Source organism: Balaenoptera borealis, assembly GCF_965194805.1.
Source record: "Balaenoptera borealis genome assembly, chromosome: 2".
Taxonomy (NCBI): domain Eukaryota; kingdom Metazoa; phylum Chordata; class Mammalia; order Artiodactyla; family Balaenopteridae; genus Balaenoptera; species Balaenoptera borealis.
In genome coordinates, this window is record NC_138867.1 from 129,438,566 (window position 1) to 129,455,220 (window position 16,655).

General features: G+C 49.3%; 2 protein-coding genes across 17 annotated transcripts in view; one reads left to right on the plus strand and one right to left on the minus strand.

Moving 5' to 3' along the window:
- Positions 1-16,655, plus strand: part of SLC36A1 (solute carrier family 36 member 1) — a 165,763-nt gene that overhangs the window by 63,577 nt on the left and 85,531 nt on the right. The window contains exon 11 of one of the 10 annotated variants that reach the window (XM_082379110.1): positions 12,508-12,670. The exons of the other annotated variants lie outside the window; for them this stretch is intronic. Coding sequence (XP_082235236.1) covers positions 12,508-12,614 — 107 coding nt within the window. The 3' untranslated portion in view covers positions 12,615-12,670. Of the gene's footprint in view, positions 1-12,507; positions 12,671-16,655 lie in introns of those variants that run through there. 10 annotated transcript variants of the gene reach the window in all.
- The window catches only part of FAT2 (FAT atypical cadherin 2), an 82,300-nt gene continuing 69,126 nt past the window's right edge, over positions 3,482-16,655 (minus strand). For 6 of the 7 annotated variants that reach the window (XM_082379046.1, XM_082379044.1, XM_082379042.1 and 3 more), the window contains 4 exons: positions 11,747-12,188; positions 9,133-9,286; positions 6,552-7,009; positions 3,482-5,498 (listed from right to left, as the gene is read on the minus strand). In XM_082379046.1, coding sequence (XP_082235172.1) covers positions 4,960-5,498; positions 6,552-7,009; positions 9,133-9,286; positions 11,747-12,188 — 1,593 coding nt within the window. In that variant the 3' untranslated portion in view covers positions 3,482-4,959. Of the gene's footprint in view, positions 5,499-6,551; positions 7,010-9,132; positions 9,287-11,746; positions 12,189-16,655 lie in introns of those variants that run through there. The other variant, XM_082379048.1, reaches the window with a different exon arrangement.

A 16,655-nucleotide genomic window follows, 5' to 3' on the forward strand; every position in this document is an offset into this window, starting at 1 on the left:
GATCACACATTTTCTAAATGGTGGACCCAGGTCTGTCTGACTCCAGACCTCATGTTTTTGCCCGTAGGATTCACTTCCCTGCTACCTGATTCTGTCACTCCTCCCCTCACATCCCTGGATGGACACAGTATATCTCCAGGCCCTGGTCTGGGCACCTAGCTCCTCCCACCTTCCGACCCCAGGATGCTTTCCCCGCCCTGTGCTCCACAGTCCCTCCACTCCCACCCATCAGAACTACCCAGCACTGCTGAAATACTGACAACCTTCAGGCCTTCCTTTTGGGCTGTTTTCTTAGCCCAGCTGGCCCTTCTCCCTGTACTCAATCTGAAGCTCAACTTTAAGACCCCGCTCCAGTGGCTGCTGCTCTCTAGAACCTTCCCTGGCCGCTTCTGTCAGAATTTATGGCTTCCTTCTCAGTGACGCTGTAACACTGCTTCTCTGGTTAGCCTCCTCGCTACTGATGCTAGAGAGACGTGACTACTTGGCCACTTCCCCAGATCATGAGTTGATTGTGGTGTTGATCGGATCGGGCTGAGTGCCAGTCTGTGGGGCTAATCGTGTATCTGGAATTGGCTGGTTACTAAATTCAGTGTCATCTCCTTCAGGAGAGAATGGTGTCCTGGCCTGTGAGGAGTTGACATCACTCTATTTATTTTGAGTTTCCTGTCGATCTAACCAAGCACTTTCCTTGGTTGGACCTTGTAGGTCTGTTGAGGAATCATGAGAAAATTCTAAAGGCTTGTCATTCCCCAGCCCTGTCCTTGAGAATGATCCTGCTCTTCTTTCGGTGCCGCAGCCTGTGCCTCTCCTCAAGGTGGAGCTGGCAGAGTCACCGAGAACTCCCAAAGCCTGTCCTCAGATGCTGCAGCATGGGCTGTTTTTCTTCACCTGGGCCCTGTGTCTTCGCAGGCAGGCGTTTCACCCATTCATGGTGTAGCACCAGGAGGACGGGGCAGCTGTTCTCTACGGAACCAGCGTGGGCCCTGGGCAAGTCACTCCATATCTTAAAACTTTACATACTGTATCTTTTTTCCCCCTCTATCTTATAGAATCTCCATAATCTTCAGTCCACATGAGAGTGGTTTGGCTCTGTCTGCCCTTCTTCCACCCCCAGATACTCACTTTTTGTGGCTCTACCCCCAAGACCTGACGTGTGTCCCTCCAGAGCACTGCTCTGATTCCTGGAAGATGTATCTACCTTCTCCATAAGGCCTTGAGAAACTCCGTGTGATGGTGCAGCAGTGCAGGCTGTCCATCCGAGGAGCTGCCTCACAATTCCCTTGCCATTGGTCCTGGTGGATTACAGGTGCCCCTGGTGGATTACGGCTGCCCTTCCCCGTGGGACATGGTTGTGAGCCCTCGCCGCCCCCCCCCAGCCCCGCCCCCTTCCTAGCTGCTCTCCTCTAGCAATGCCCAAGGTTACCGTGTTGCTCTTAAGGCCCAGCCTCAGAACTGGATGCAGGATTACAAGGGTGGTCTGGAGTTGAGCCTTGGGGTTGAGCAGACATTCCAGCTGTTAACACCACTTAGAATTATAGTGACGTTCTTGGCCTCTGAACTCAGTTGGATCCTTGGACTAGTTTCTGCTGTTCTTCAGTCTTCTGATATCCTGTATTTATAACTGGTTTCATGAACCCAAATGTAAGGTATAGTTCTGGAGTCCGGCAGCCCTGGATTGAATCCTGACCCTGTCACTCATGAACTGGGTGACTTCACTTTGAGTCACTACTGTAAGTTACAAGCCACTTAATTTCTGGATGCCCCCTGTTCCTTCATCTGTAAAACAGAGATGGCAGTACTTACATGATGGGTTTTTGGTGAGGATTAAATGAGATAAGACATGCCAAGTGCGTGCACAGCACCTGTCATATAGCAAGTGCCAGTAGTGGTGGTGAGGATGATTATGATGAACTGTGTTTCCACCTGGGTCAAGTCAGGAGGCCGAGGTCTGGGTCTCTGCCTTTCTCTGCCACTGTCATGCTGTGTCAGACTGAGGACATTTGGAATCAGAACCCCAGTGCCTTGAGATGCAAGGATTTCCCTGAAAACCTTCTCATCTGCGGCTCTGCTTCTTGGTCCCAGAGAGCCCTCTAGTGGCTGATCCGTGAAGGTGCAGGCTCAGGAGGACAAAGGGAAGGAGGGGCCAGGTGGGGAGAGAGGTGGGCTGGGTGGAGAGAGGCTCCCCATCCAGGAGAAGAGCATGTGGTATTTTAGGGAGATGCCAAGGCTGGTGTCCGACCTGAATGTGGTCTCACTGCTGTGAAGTTCTACCTGTGGAACTTCGCACAAACCCCTTCTCCTCTGCAGGCCTCAGGGTGAGGAACATTGAGAACAAAGATGGACAAGATCCGTGTTTCCCAGAGATGATTTAGAGGGCCTTAGACAGTCATTTGGAAAACCAGAATGTTTATGTAACTTCATGTGCGCTACAAAAAATAGGAATTTTCAGATCTTTTCTTTTATGGATATTATCCTTTTAAGGTGAATAAAAACATTTTTTAAAATCTAAATACACTAAAAAAAATTAAGTAAATAATAGTACAGGTGTTATTCTATCAGGACAAAAATCATAAAAGTGGTAAGCAAAGCAACAGAAATTTGGGCGACACTGGACTAGATTATTTGTGATTTCCCGCACAGTTCTGATAAGTTAATCCTATTTGTATGCTACCCAGTATTGTTCCCTAGCATAATGGTCACCAGTTATTGTTTATGCTGCTATAAGCTCTTTGAACTTATCCCTGAGAATAGGGATATTATTTACTCTTCATTTTACTGAACAGTGAGAGGCCTGGTCATATCTGCCTGAGACCACGTTAGTGTGTAGCACAGCAGGTTTGGAACCGAGCCCATCGGACCCCAGAGCCACGGTCTGCTGTGGTGCCTCCCATGGACGTGCCTTCTCTGCCCACCTGCACTGGGAGCCTGTCGGCAGCTACTGGACTGTCCAGTCTTGGTGTTGTAGCCTCAAGGCCCGCACGGACCAGGTTGCCTGGTGACATTCATGTCCAGCTGGGCTTCGGGGCGAGCTGTGGAGCAGCGCCACAGGCTGACTCTGGGCATCAGTTGGCTGGCCTCCCAAGACCTGCGATATTGTCCCCTCTCCCTGACCAGTGCGATGTGTTGCCAAGGGTGCTGGCCGGGGGTGGGGTGGGGTGGCGGTCAGCAGTCCTGAAGTCTTGTCCAGGGCCTTTCATTCACCTGCTGCTTAGCAGACGTGTCCACTAACTATGCACAGTTGTATCCGAACTAGAGGCCTTTTTTCCAAATAGTGTCCTGGGCCCTTCTCCCAGAGGTTCTGATTTTGTATGTGTGGGCCTCAGAGATCTGTATTTTGGCCATTTTGCAAGGTTTGAGAATCATGGTGCTTAATGACCTCTGGGGTCCCTTCCAGCCCCCAAATCCCACGAACCTCAGCTTGGAAGGGCCTGTAGACCTTTGTGACCTTCCCCTGACCAAACAGCCTAAGTGACACGGAAAATAACAGTAAAAAAGATATTTTATTGTTAAAAAAAAAAACAACAACCACAAATGACCAATGAAACCAGGCATCCCATCACTCACGCCCACAGTCGCCCGCACAGCCATGAAACATGCACACAAACACCCTGTCACCCACACAGCTCCCTCTTGCTGGAGGCAGCAGCCCTGTGGGTGAGAGTGGCTCTTGCTCTTCCTTTAGACTTTTGTCTCCAGAAGCAACACACATGAAAAGACAGTGGACCGGAGACAGGGATTGGCAGGCGAGGGAGTGGCAAGGCCACCAGAAGTCTCTGGTCCCTACCACTCCTGGCTACATATGTTCTGCACATGTGTACACACGTACTATACGTGAGCACCCACACGTGCAGACACGTGCCCACAATGACCCTCCATGCATAGGGTTGAGTCGCTGCAGGTAACACTTGGATTGGCAGGCCTCTGAAACAGAGGGGCAGGAAAGGACACTCCTGATGTCCGGCTCCCTGCTTCTCCACCCTTCCCTGCATAGGAGTTCTGACTTCCTTGTGTCTAGGGAAGAAAAATCCCTTTGGGGCAACACATCCAGACAGCAAGGTTGAAAAGTGCCTAAGAATTTTTTTAAAAATGAAGAATAATGTCCTTCTTGCCTTTGCCCAAAGTGCTTGCGAAACTTGGGCTGACGAACCCAGAGTTCCATGAGGTCTGAATTCTTTAACAAAGACGTTTCAGGGGCTGCACAGATCCTGGCAGGCCCTGGCTGGTAGAAAGTCAGGCTTTACGTCAGACTTAAAGAGGAGGCTCAAGGTGCTTGGAATTAGATTAGCGGAGTGGGACCCCCAGGAGACTGAGGCCAAGTGATGCTCCTCGGGAACCCTTGTCGCCATGGTTCACTGTCTTATGCCCGGTGCCTAGCTCGGTGCCTGACGTGGAGCAGACTCTGCAGCGAGCATGTGAGCGAGGCAGGCAGGGCGCACAAGTGACATGTGGTAGCTGCTCCCCTGCTGCTCACCTCTCAGCCCCTAGGAGGACACCCTGTTGCCCTGCAGGGTCGGTGACCTTGGACCTCCTCTCTCAGCAGGTGTGGTGCTTGCCTGTGAGGCATGATCCCACCTCAGCCTGCAGAGTGCAGCAACGGGCAGGTCTAAGAACGTGCCAGACAGGCCCGTTCAGGCCCTGACTCCCTGGGGACTGTCAGGGAGCCGCACACTGCCTCTTACCCATCCCAGGAGTCAGTTTTTCCTGGGGTTTCCAGGGTAACGGCTCTGTGCACACCCTTTCTGCTGGGGGCCCTAGTCCTGTTTCTGGAGCTGTACCCTCAGCTTCCCTTCATCCTCAGGGACTAGCTGGGGGTCTGGAAGAGCACATTTCAAGATGTGGCAGCCCGGACTGGGTATGGGGGCTTCCCTCCCACTTTCCCAGCCACGCTCAACTCGCTCCCCGCCAGACAGGGGAAGGCGCCAAGTCCTCGGCCTCCCCCTTGCCTCCGTCTGAGGACAGCTAGAACATGACCTCCTCGCAGCTCCCATAATCACTCTCCACCATGTCAGAGCCCTCATAGCTGGGGGGGGCCGGGGGCTGGCCCCGGCCCGTGGGATGCCCGCCCCCCACCTCGCAGTCGGCGTAAGAGGGCCCGGCCCGGCTGAGGCGCATGCTCACCCCCTTGCAGCCCCCTTCTGCCCGGCAGGGCCCTGGCCCTCCCGCTCCCTGCTGGAACTGCGAGTGGTAGTAGCTGATAGCTGTGTACTCGTTGAGACAGGGGGCCAGCAGGTGCTCCCGGGGACTGGGGGGCCGTGGGGGGATCAGATCTTCCAGGTTCTGGTTGCTGTAACAGGGTGGGAGGGGTGCTCGCTTGTTTCCCATCTCCAGTGGGAAGGGGAAGCCCCCGTAGAGGCCAGTGGGGTCCGGCATCACAGCTGGGTTCCGGTGGCAGCGAGGCGATGGCGGCAGAGGGCCGGGGGTCCCTTCGGAGTGGGGGTATTCCCAGCGTTCCTTCCTGGAGTAAGTTGGGGGCCAGACTGTGGCTCCACCTGGGTACACTGAAAGGGAACAGCAAGATAGGGTGAGCTCTGAGTTTCCCTGGTGAAAGTTCCAGCTGGCCTTAGAGCTGCTCTGCATGACTTAGCATGTGGTAGAGATGGGCCGAGGAGTCAGTGGGTATGTGGCCCGTCTGTGTGTGTTGTCTCTGGCAGCTTAGATTAATATCTAGAATCCAGTGGGGCCAAGTTCAAAGCCAGAGGTTTAACTCAAAGCCAGCCCATCTTGTAAATTTGTGCCGCTGATCCAAGGGTCAGTGAATAAGGGAAGAATCTGAATGGCTCCGTGCGTCCCACCCCCATTCCTGGAGACAGCAGCTCTGTCCCAAGTCCTACTGGTGAGTTTTGTCTCCTTAATTGAAGGAAACAAACATATTTTGGACTAGGAGGTGTGATGACATCTATTACAGAGGGTGATTAAATGAGATGTGGCTTGGAAGGTTGGAGATCAGGCATCCTTGGTCCTACCTCTGTCCCTGCTACTGAATAGTTGGGTGAGTTAGAATAAGTCACTGTGTCTTTATGGGTCCCAATTACCCTACTGGCAGAAAGAGCAAATACTTGTTTTGACTATTACTGAATAAGCCAGAAAATATAAAGTGCTTTACAAATTCACCTCCTTTTGAGCCAAAGATGAGAGGGGGTGAAGGTCCCTCCTCTGGGTCAGCCAGGTCTGGCCCAAGGCTGCTGTACCTCTAGACTGGGCGACCAGAAGCTTGGACGACTGCCTCTCTTTCCCTTTCCAGAAACGCATAAATATACAGAAGCCCCCTTTTCACCTCAGGGATCCTACCCACCCCATCCAGGGTCTACAGGTTTCTGCCATGGACATCAATCCTGTGGAATGTCTTGGAATTTAGAGGAGTAGATCATGGTACAGTGGAATGAGGCCCAGACTCTGAGTCCAGAGGCCTGGGATCTGGTCCAGCCCACTAGTGCCCTGTGACCTTGACCACATCCCTTCATGGGCTGGATGGTGGCTCAGATAAGGGAGTGTTTCAGTCTATTACCCTGTTCCATCAATCCCAGAGGCTAAAGGCCTGTGGCTGTACTGACCCATCTCCTCGCCTGACCAGGTCCTCTTAATGATGGCCTCATTGTCAGAGTGGGAAGAGACCACCACTGGCGGAAGCCTGGGAGGCACGCTGCAGACCATTGGCCGTTGCTTAGAGCTGGGTCCAAAAGTGACGAGTTCATTTGGAGCTGAGGTCTTGCTGGGCTCCACTTGGTTCAGGTTGTTGCAGATGCTTGTGCTCAGGGGGTTGAGCTCAATGGCAGGTGTGGCTTGGGTGTCAACACCAACACTCCTGGCCAGGAGGTCTGGGTCTTCCATGGCCACGGGCTTGTGGGACTTGCAACGGCGGCAGTAGAAGAGAAGCCCAGCAGAGACTATGACGATGACCAGTAGGACCACTATGATGATCAGAATCTCCTGCTGTCCCCAGTCCCCCCTTTTGATCTCAGGGGTGACAAGACAGTGTCCTTCTGAGCAGCCCCTTGATTCCATTTCACACCTGCAGACACAGAGAAGTAGTCAGGGGACTGAGTCACTATACTGCCCTTTCCATGTCCCCTCTTAAAAGATGTATGGGATAAAAACCCCTGCACTCAAGCCTGCCTCTCCAATTTCCCACCAAAAAAAAAAAAAAAAGTAATTATCACACATATCAACACATCAACTTCAGTTTCACATCATCCTCTACCAGTGAGGCATGAGACTCAGCAATACCCTTGTTCATGACCATTTGAATCTAGGCTCTGGGCAAGTCCATTATGTTCCACCCGTGAGATCTAGGCATTGGATACACTGCCTACAACTGAGGTCAAATTTCCAATCATATACTGCGGTAGAGGCAGCCGGCAACCTAGCTGTCCTTCGGGTCAGGGTCCCAGATACAAGTCAGCAGTCACCCAGCAATGGCAACCAGGCGCCAGTGTTCCCTCTGTCCCTCACCAGGAGGTTGCGGGAACCCAGCATGGCTCCACACAGACCTTACATGGGACACCTTTCTCAGAGAGAACACCTAGAACCATATGACCTCTCAGGTCACCTTCAGCTTGGCTTTCATTGGTGTGAGGCTCCTAGGAGACTTCTATAGTCAGCTTTACCTACTTTTTTTTTTTTTAATAGAACTTTATTGGAGTATAATTGCTTCACAGTACTGTGTTAGTTTCTGTGGCACAACAAAGTGAATCAGCCATATGCTTATACATGTCCCCATATCCTCTCCCTCTTGAGCCTCCCTCCTGTCCTCCCTATCCCACCCCTCTAGGTCATCGCAAAGCACCCAGCTGATCTCCCTGTGCTATGCTGTTGCTTCCCACCAGCCAACTATTTTACATTCGGTAGTGTATATTTGTTGATGCTACTCTCATTTTGCCCCGGCTTCGCCCTCCCACTCCATGTCTTCAAGTCCATTTTCTATGTCTACCTCTTTGTTCCTGCCCTGCAACTAGGTTCATCAGTACCATTTTTTTTTTTGTTGTTCCATATATATGCATTAGCATACTTTTGAGGGACATTGGGAAGGGCTCCCTCCATCCCACGTGAGTGGAAGACAATTTTTCCGTGGACCGGTGTGGGGAGGGGGTGGTTCAGGCAGTAATGTGAACGATGGGGAGCGATCGGGAGCAGCAGATGAAGCTTCGCTCACTCACTCGCCACTAACCCCCTGCTGTGTGGCCCGGTTCCTAACAGGCCTCGGACCGGTCCTTGGCCGACCGTTGGGGACCCCTGCCCTAACACATCTACTGGATGGAGAGAATCCCCTGCTGCAGAGTGAGGCGCACAGTGGGGCTGGAAATGCCAGGTGCTGAGAGAAAGGACTTGGATCTTAAACACAAGGGGGAGCCTTGGACAAGCCCTTTCCTTCTCTGGGCCTCAGTTTCCTCATCTGTAAATTGGGTGGATGGACTATATCATTGAATCTCTTATGCACCCACTGACAGCAAGGGGGTCCCTTGGGAGCTTGTTATAAATAGAATCCTTGGCCTCCTTCCTTGGAGATTCCAGTTTAGTTGGTCCAGGAATCTGTATTTTTCACAAGTCTCCCTCATGATTTTTAAAGGTTTCCAAGTTGGGGAGCCATAAAATGAGAGAATTGCCAAAGCCTCTTTACATCTAGGATTCTAGGGATGATTCTCCTTCCCTTACAACCCCCCCAAGCCAGCATAATACAAGGCACAGGTAGCTAGTGGTGGGGTTTGAGACCCACAGCAGTGCCTGTATCAAGTGGAATCATTACCCCCAGGCCGCTTTCTGGAAAGTCATGGTCCAGAGCAAGAGAATAAGAACTTTAGCTACTTTCAGACTTCAGCAAAGATCAGAACTGCCCGAGGATCTGGTAGGAAGTGCAGATTCCTTGGCCCCAGCCTAGTGAGTCCAACTCAGTAGGTTCAGAATAGCGCTTGGGAAATCTGTCTTTTTAAAGAGCACCTCCCCTTCCAGGGTGTTCTGATGCAGGTGGTGGGAGGGAGAAACCTTGACACGTGGAAAAGGCCAAGAAGCCAGGTAACCAGAGCACTCAGCCCCTGGCTGCCCATTGGCCTCTCTAGGGGTCAGAGTGCAGAGGTCATCCCCCAGTGGTGCCACACTCAGGGAGAGGAAGCAATGGCAGGGGACCTCTCCTGTGCTTACCTGTCTCCCATGTAGGGGTGAGGGCAGATACAGGGGGCTTCTTCGGGGGAAGAGATGCAAGTTCCACCTTCCAGGCAGGGCATCGAAGTGCAGTTCTCCTTCCTTTGTTCACAGTGCCTCCCGGAGAACTGTGAGGGGCACGTGCAGACGTAGCCTGGGGAGAAGGGCAGGGCCATGAGAGAGCACGCTGGTCCAGTAGCCCCAGGGGACAGCTCCTCCAGGATGGAGGGGGACCTCGTGTGTTTGCAGATCCCATTGTTCACACTTAGTTATTGAGTGCCTCTCTGTGCCACATGCACCATGGTAGGCACTGGTGCCCTGCTGGACAAGAAGATTGGATCCCTGCCCTCAGATAACTTACAGACCACAGAGAATAGGCATCTAAAGGATAATAATGGGTATCGTCATCCTAGACAACACTATTTATTGTAATAGTTGTTCTAAGAATCTTCATGTATTAGCTCATTTGATCCTCCCGACAGCCCTGAGATTGGTTACTGATATTGTCCTCATCAGGGACAGGTACAAGTTGATGGCAGGTCAGGAAATGAGGCTCAGGGAATGCATGACATTTGCTCAAGGTCACACAGCAAGCAAATGGCAATTTGGGGGTTCAAACTGAGACAGTTATAGATAACATCAGTATATTAGTAATTATCATAAAAATTAGTTTTATTGAAGGGAAGCATTGGGGGAAGGAGTTAGCCTAAACTAGGCACCAGGGGAGGTTTCCTGGAGGAGGTGATATTTTAGTTGAGACCTGAAGGATGAGTAAAAATTAGCCAGGCAAAAAGATAGAGGGGCAAAGATGATGATGTTTCAGGCAGAGGAGAACATGTGCAAAGGTTTGGAGGAGAGGGTGTGGCATGTCACCAGGGTGGACCAGCAGGTGGGAGGGGCCAGGGCATAGGAGCCACAGACAGGAATTAGGAATTGGGACTCCATCTGAACAGCAAGGGGAAGCCACTGCAAGATTCCAAGCAGGAAAGCGCTGTGCTCATATCTACATTGTATAAAGATGTCTCTGGTGCCCTGCTGGAAGATGCTAGTGGAGGGAGAGAAGCAGGAGAGCAGGGAGGTGGCTGGTGCAGAAGAAAATAAGAGAGGTGATGGGGGCTGGGGTCAGACCAATGGCGGTGGGGACGCAGAAGTGATGGACTCCTTGGGTATCCTAGGTAGAAATGACAGTATTATTTGCCAGGCAAAGATTAGAAAATGGGAGAATGCCAAGTGTTGACAGAGATGTAGGTGCCTCGGAATCTCACACACTTGCTGCTGGAAGTACAGACTGCTGCGGCCATGCTGGACAGCAGTCTGACCCGATTTAGTCAAAGTAACTATTTGCATATTCTGGGTATGTGAATTCCATCTCCGGGTGGTGCGTATGTATGTGTGTATGTGTGAAAAGTTCTCACATAGGTTTGTAAGATGACGTGGGAGGATGTTCAGTGCAGCATTGTTGACGGGGGTGGGATGTCCATTGCTGGGAGAGTCCAGAGGGGAAAGGTAAGCGCATGCACACCTTGGAGTATTGAGCCACAATTAAAAGCAACGAATAAGAATTACTCGTGGCAGCGTGGATGGAAAAGTGTAAAACATGATATACCAGTTATATAAGTTAGAAATTGAAGCATGTGACAAACAGTTCTTACATTTTGGAAGAACTCATTTTAAAACTTTAAATGTTTGCCTATGGGTTTGAGGAAGGGAGAAGGCAGTGGAGTATAAAGGGTAATAAGAAAGAGAAACTGGGCTTCCCTGGTGGCGCAGTGGTTAAGAGTCCGCCTGCTAATGCAGGGGACACGGGTTAGAATCCTGGTCCCGGAGGATCCCGCATGCCGCGGAGCAACTAAGCCCGTGCGCCACAACTACTGAGCCTGCGTTCTAGAGCCCGCGAACCACAACTACTGAGGCCTGCACACCTAGACCCTCTGCTCCGCAACAAGAGAAGCCACCACAATGAGAAGCCCGTGCACTGCAACGAGGAGTAGCCCCCACTTGTCACAACTAGAGAAAGCCCGCACACAGCAACGAAGACCCAACGCAGCCAAAAATAAAATAAATAAAATTAATAAATTTTTTTAATAAAAAAGAGAGAGAGAGAAACTTAGCGCGCACCAGTGATGACACTGAGATGTGTGATGACTTCAGCCTTCTACATCAGAGGTCCCCATTTGTACACTTCCCCCATCCAAAAAATAAAGGAGAAAGAAAGATAGCTCTTGTTGAGGGAGAAAGAAGACTCCTGGCCTCCCCTGGTGTAAACCTAGCAGATCCCAACTCGTTACTCACCAGACAGTAAGGGGAAGAGGGGGGATATTTCCACTGAGATCTGCACCCTGAGCATGCCTCTCGCTTAACAGCCCTGTGACCCTGGGTGAGTTCCTTTACCTCTCTGGGTATCCCTTACGTAGCCCAGTGGTTTCCTGAGCTGTAAAATGGAGCTTTAATGGCTCTCTTCCCCGCTCCCCCCCACCTCGCTCCCTCCCTCATGGGACTGTGGTGGAGGAATCTGCTTGGTAAACTCTACGGTGATACACGATTGCTAGTTCAACCTGGCAGGGTCCTCTGTAGAGCCTCCTGGGATAAGCCTCAGGGTCAGCCCTAGCCTTACCTGCCCCGCGGGTCTGTGAGCACTTCCCACCGTTGAGACACGGGTTCTGGCTGCACTGGTCACTGTGGAGGCAACACTGGGTGAGGGCCCGCCTCTCCAGCATGCCCGCCACCTTCTTGCCATGGGCCAGCAGCTCCAGCGCCTCTCCGTTGATCATGACAGCATCCAGGCAGCCTTCGAAGCCCTGGGAGACATTTGGGAAAGAATGCAGGAGGACGAGGCCACCCAGAAAGAGGTCCCTTTCAGGCCTCAGACTCCAGCAGTTCTCTGGGAGCGCAAGGGAGGTGTTGGCTACACTGTCAACCGACAGGTGAACGGAAGTGTCTGTCTCCTCCACCAGAACGGAGTGCCACTCTTGGTCATTCACACGAGACCGGGAGGAAAGGTTTCTGTAGAAGCCACCTGGGCAGTGGTATTCCAGCTGGAGCACTCCATCGACCAGCTGTAAAGAAAATCCAAATGGCCATCAGCAAAGCCAAGAAGTATTTATAAAAATCCCTGCTCAGAAGCTGCCAGTGCAAAGAATGTTAGTTTATTTTCACAGGTAGGAGGGGTAGTGTTTGGTGATTTTCAAGGCTGTTTTAGACATTGTATTTATAGAGTGTAGAAACCCTCAAAGTGCTCTTCTATGGTCTCATTTGGCCTTCGCCGCTCTCCATGGGATGGCCTGGGCAGGGATGATATCTCCATTTCAGAGATGAGGAAACTGAGGCCCAGAGATGCCTTGCTGATCAAGACCCTGTCTTTTGGATTCTTCACAGGCCTCTCCAGTATTCTATACTCCTCCGCCTTCAGGGATACCAGAAATCTCCCTCTCACCCCAACTCCCTTACTCAACAGTTCAACAGTTCTTGAAGTGGGTCTCTAAGATGATTTCAGGGCATCTACAAGGTGAAACTATTTTCATAATAATCCAAGACATTATTTGCCTCTTCTACTCTGATTCTGTCACAAATATACAGTGGTGATCTCTAGACATACGCCATCACAACAGATAAAGGCAGAAGTAGGTACGAGCCAGCTAGCTTCTATTAAGCCAGATGCAAGAGAAATTTGCAAAAATGTAAAACAATGCCACTCTTTTTTTAATATGGAAAATGGAACAATTTTTCCTAAAAATATGGAAACATGTAATGGGTTTATGTTAACATGTAATGGGTTTCTTGTTATTTTAAAACTTCTCGGTTTTAATTTCTAATAATGAAAATGCCAATAGCTATTACCCACATAAACAAAACTTCCCGATGATCCTCGATTATTTTTAAGAGTACAAAAAGTCCCAAAATCAAAAAGTCTGAGAATCACTGGGTTAGAACATTTTAGTTCCCCTCACCCTCAAGAAGTGGGACTACTTGTGGCCAAATAGTTTTCCTGTCACTCTGGGTTAGGTAGTGCTTTCTCTGGGTGAAATGTGAAGATCTAACCCAGTGTTTTCCAGAAGTTGGACATTTGTACACCATCTTCCTGATTTTTGCCCTGGTTGAATTCTACCTATACCTTTATTTCCTTAAAAAGAAAACAGTATTATTACAGTAAATAGAAAACCAATATAACTTGCCATTAAGAAAAGACAATGACAAAAATAAGTACAACTTATACAAAACATTGTCATTAAATCACTCCTTTCACTTACCTAGGACCACAGATCTGTTGATCCCTCCATCTTTTCACTGTCTCTCCCCTCTGTAATGTCCTCATTCCTCTCCTTACCAATCTTAAATTCCATAACCAAATTCCTGTCCCTGTTTTACTTGGTAGAACTCACTTGGCAAATACACAAATCCGGTAAAATCCAACTCTCCCTCTATATATAAGTATCACGGAGCTGAACATGGCTGGAGAAAAACACACAGCTTTTGCTTATTGGTCTCCCTTTAATTTCATGACCATGAGTCTCAAATGAACCCTTCATGCTACCCAATGATCGTACTATCTTGCTTAGTCCCCTCACTCTCTCAGATGACTATTTTCACAACTTCTCTCTCCTCAGACCCTTAATGCCTCTCTCCCCATCCTCGCTCTCAGCAATCAGATGGAAACTTCCAGGCACTCTCACCATCATATCTGTCCACGTTGTCCAAAGCCAATCTCTCCATTCATGCACTAGATCCCACCCCACCCCCCTTACCTCCTAAAGGACAAGATGGCACTGACTCTCCTTTCTCCTTCCTACATCTTTGTTCACTCTCTACTGGATCATCCCAGTCATCATACAAACATGCTGTTATTGTTCTAATCTTTAAAAAAAAAAAAGTTTTCTTGAACCCACTTTTCCTGCCAGATAGCACTTTCTTTCTTTGCTTTCCCTTTGCAGCAAAATTCTACCCCCACCCACCATGACACTGAAACCACTGGTGTCAGGGCACTCAGCGTCCTTTGTGTTGCCAAATTCAATGATTGATATCACTTCCCATCTTACTTGACCTCTCAGCAGCATATTACGCAGCTGATCACTGCTTCCTTCTTGATACACATCCCTCATATGGCTTCCCAGATACAATGCTCTCTTGGTTTTTCTCCAACATCACTGGTTGTATCTTTTCATTCTCCTTTATTGGATCCTCCTCTTCCCCAACCTCTCAGTGTTGGGAGTATCTCAGGGATAAATCCTTAGTCTACTCTCTTTTCAGTCTACACTCTTTGGTGATCTCCCCAGTCTCATGGCTTTGAATACTATGTATATGTGGAAGAATCCCAGATCTTCATCTCCAGCCCAGACCTTTCTCGCTAGATTTTGTTTGTCCAGCTCCACTAGTAGGTCTAATAGTCATCTCAAGCTCATATGTCCAAAACGGAACTCCTGGTCATCCCCCTTCCTCAACCTGCTCCACCTGTATCCTTGCCCGGGTCTGTTGGCAGCAACTCCATTCCTTCAGGTTGCTCAGGTCAATATCTTACTCCTTGCTTTCTTTCCCAGCCCTCATTCAGTTCATCAGGAAGTCCTGTTGACCTTACCTTCAAAATCTCTCCAGAATCTGAACTCTTTTTCCCAGTTCCACTGTCATTCCCCTGATCTAAACTGCCATCAGCTCTCACCAGAATTACTGCCTTTTGGCTGGGTCTTTCCACTTCCATCCTTGTTCCTCTAAAATCTATTCTCAACACAGTAGCCATGAGGACCCTTTTTGCATATGTCACACCATGTTAATTCTCTGCTCAAAACCTTCTAATGCCCCCCACTTTGCTCAGAATAAAACTCAAAGCCCTTAAATAGCCTATGAGACCTTTATAGATATGACCCCATCCTATTACATCTCTGACCTCAACTCCTGCTACTACTGTCCCCTTGTCACTTCACTCAAGTCATATTGACGTCTGAGCTATTCCTTAAACATGCCAAGCAATATCCTGCCAATGACTATACCCTCTACCTAGAATGCTGTTCCCCCAGAAGTCTACGTGGCTAACTACCTCACCCCCTTCAAATTATTGTTCAATTATCACCTCAATGAAGCCTTGCCTAACCACCTTATTTAAAATTGCAACTTCCCACAAAAGGGCAGAATGCAAGCATGATCTCCTCCACTCTGGCTTGGTAGACAACATAGCAGTTAGAGGCTCGTCTTCATTGAGGGAGAAAAGCAGCTATAATACAGAATGTACCAGGCACCTTCAAGATGGTGGAGGAGTAAGACGTGGAGATCACCTTCCTCCCCACAAATACATCAAAACTACATCTATATGTGGAACAACTCCTACAGAACACCTACTGAACACTGGCAGAAGACCTCAGTTTCTTCATCTGTAGGACAAGGATGATGACAGTCACCACCTTACAAGGCTCTTTCGAGGACTAAATGCTATAACACAGGCAATAAGGTGTCTGGCACAACAAGGGCTCAGTACTTTCTTATGACCACTCTAAAAGGATGAGTCCCATTTTCATAGATGAATAAATCGAGATGTAGTGAGATTGAGGCTCTGGCCCAAAGGACCGAGTGCCTGAGCAGGGATTCGAAAATGGGAGCTCAGCCATGCACATGTGCTGGTCACAGGCACCTGACATGAACAACTGGCTCTCTTCAGTATATTTCCCTATAGCATTTTAATTTATTACAATAAGTATCTGTCATTTTTATTAAAAAGAACCCCATAAAGCTATTTTCAGAATTTAGAATAATATAGCAGAAAAGGGAAAATATAAAGAAGACTGTCCATGAAAATCATAACCTCCAGGCTTATGATTTATTTGAGAGCTTTAAAAGCACAAAAGGACTGTGACTCTAGAAGAGAAATATTCTGCAGGCTGCCTCTCCTGCACACCACCCTGCTCTCTGAGCAGCTGACCTCCGCGAAGTTGCTGCTGCAGGGCTCCGCGTTGCAGGTGGACAGGTCCACAAGGCTAGGGGTGGACAATAGTTGTTACTGTGCCCCTCATTCTTCTTTTCCTTTTGGGACACTCCCCCTCCTTCTCAACTTAGTCTACGTTGTTCTGGAAAGGCTGGCCCCTCTCCCTGGCAGCCTTGGGGATAGTCACATGACTCAGACCTGCCAATCAATGTCTGAGGTGGGACTTTTACTGCTGTTGGAAAGAGATGCTCCCTTTCTGCTGGGCTGGCTCGGTGGCAGAATGAAAGCCTGGGCTGCTGGGACCACCTTTGCCATCACTTGGGGGGATATTTGTGGTCTTCTGAACAAAAGCAGATCTGACAGCGGGAAGGAAAAGGATCCTGTTGATATACTTTGAACACCTGGATCTACCCAGGCCTGAGGTCAATCCTTGGACTCTTCCATTACATGAGCCAATAAAATTCTCTCTTTTGTTTAAAAAAAATAAAAATTAAAAAAAAATAAAATTGCAACTTCCCACATTCCTGATCCCCCTTAACCTTTTTTTTTCTTTTAACCCAAAGCACTTATCACATTTGAACAAACTCTATAATTTTCTGATTTATTATTTTTATGTTTA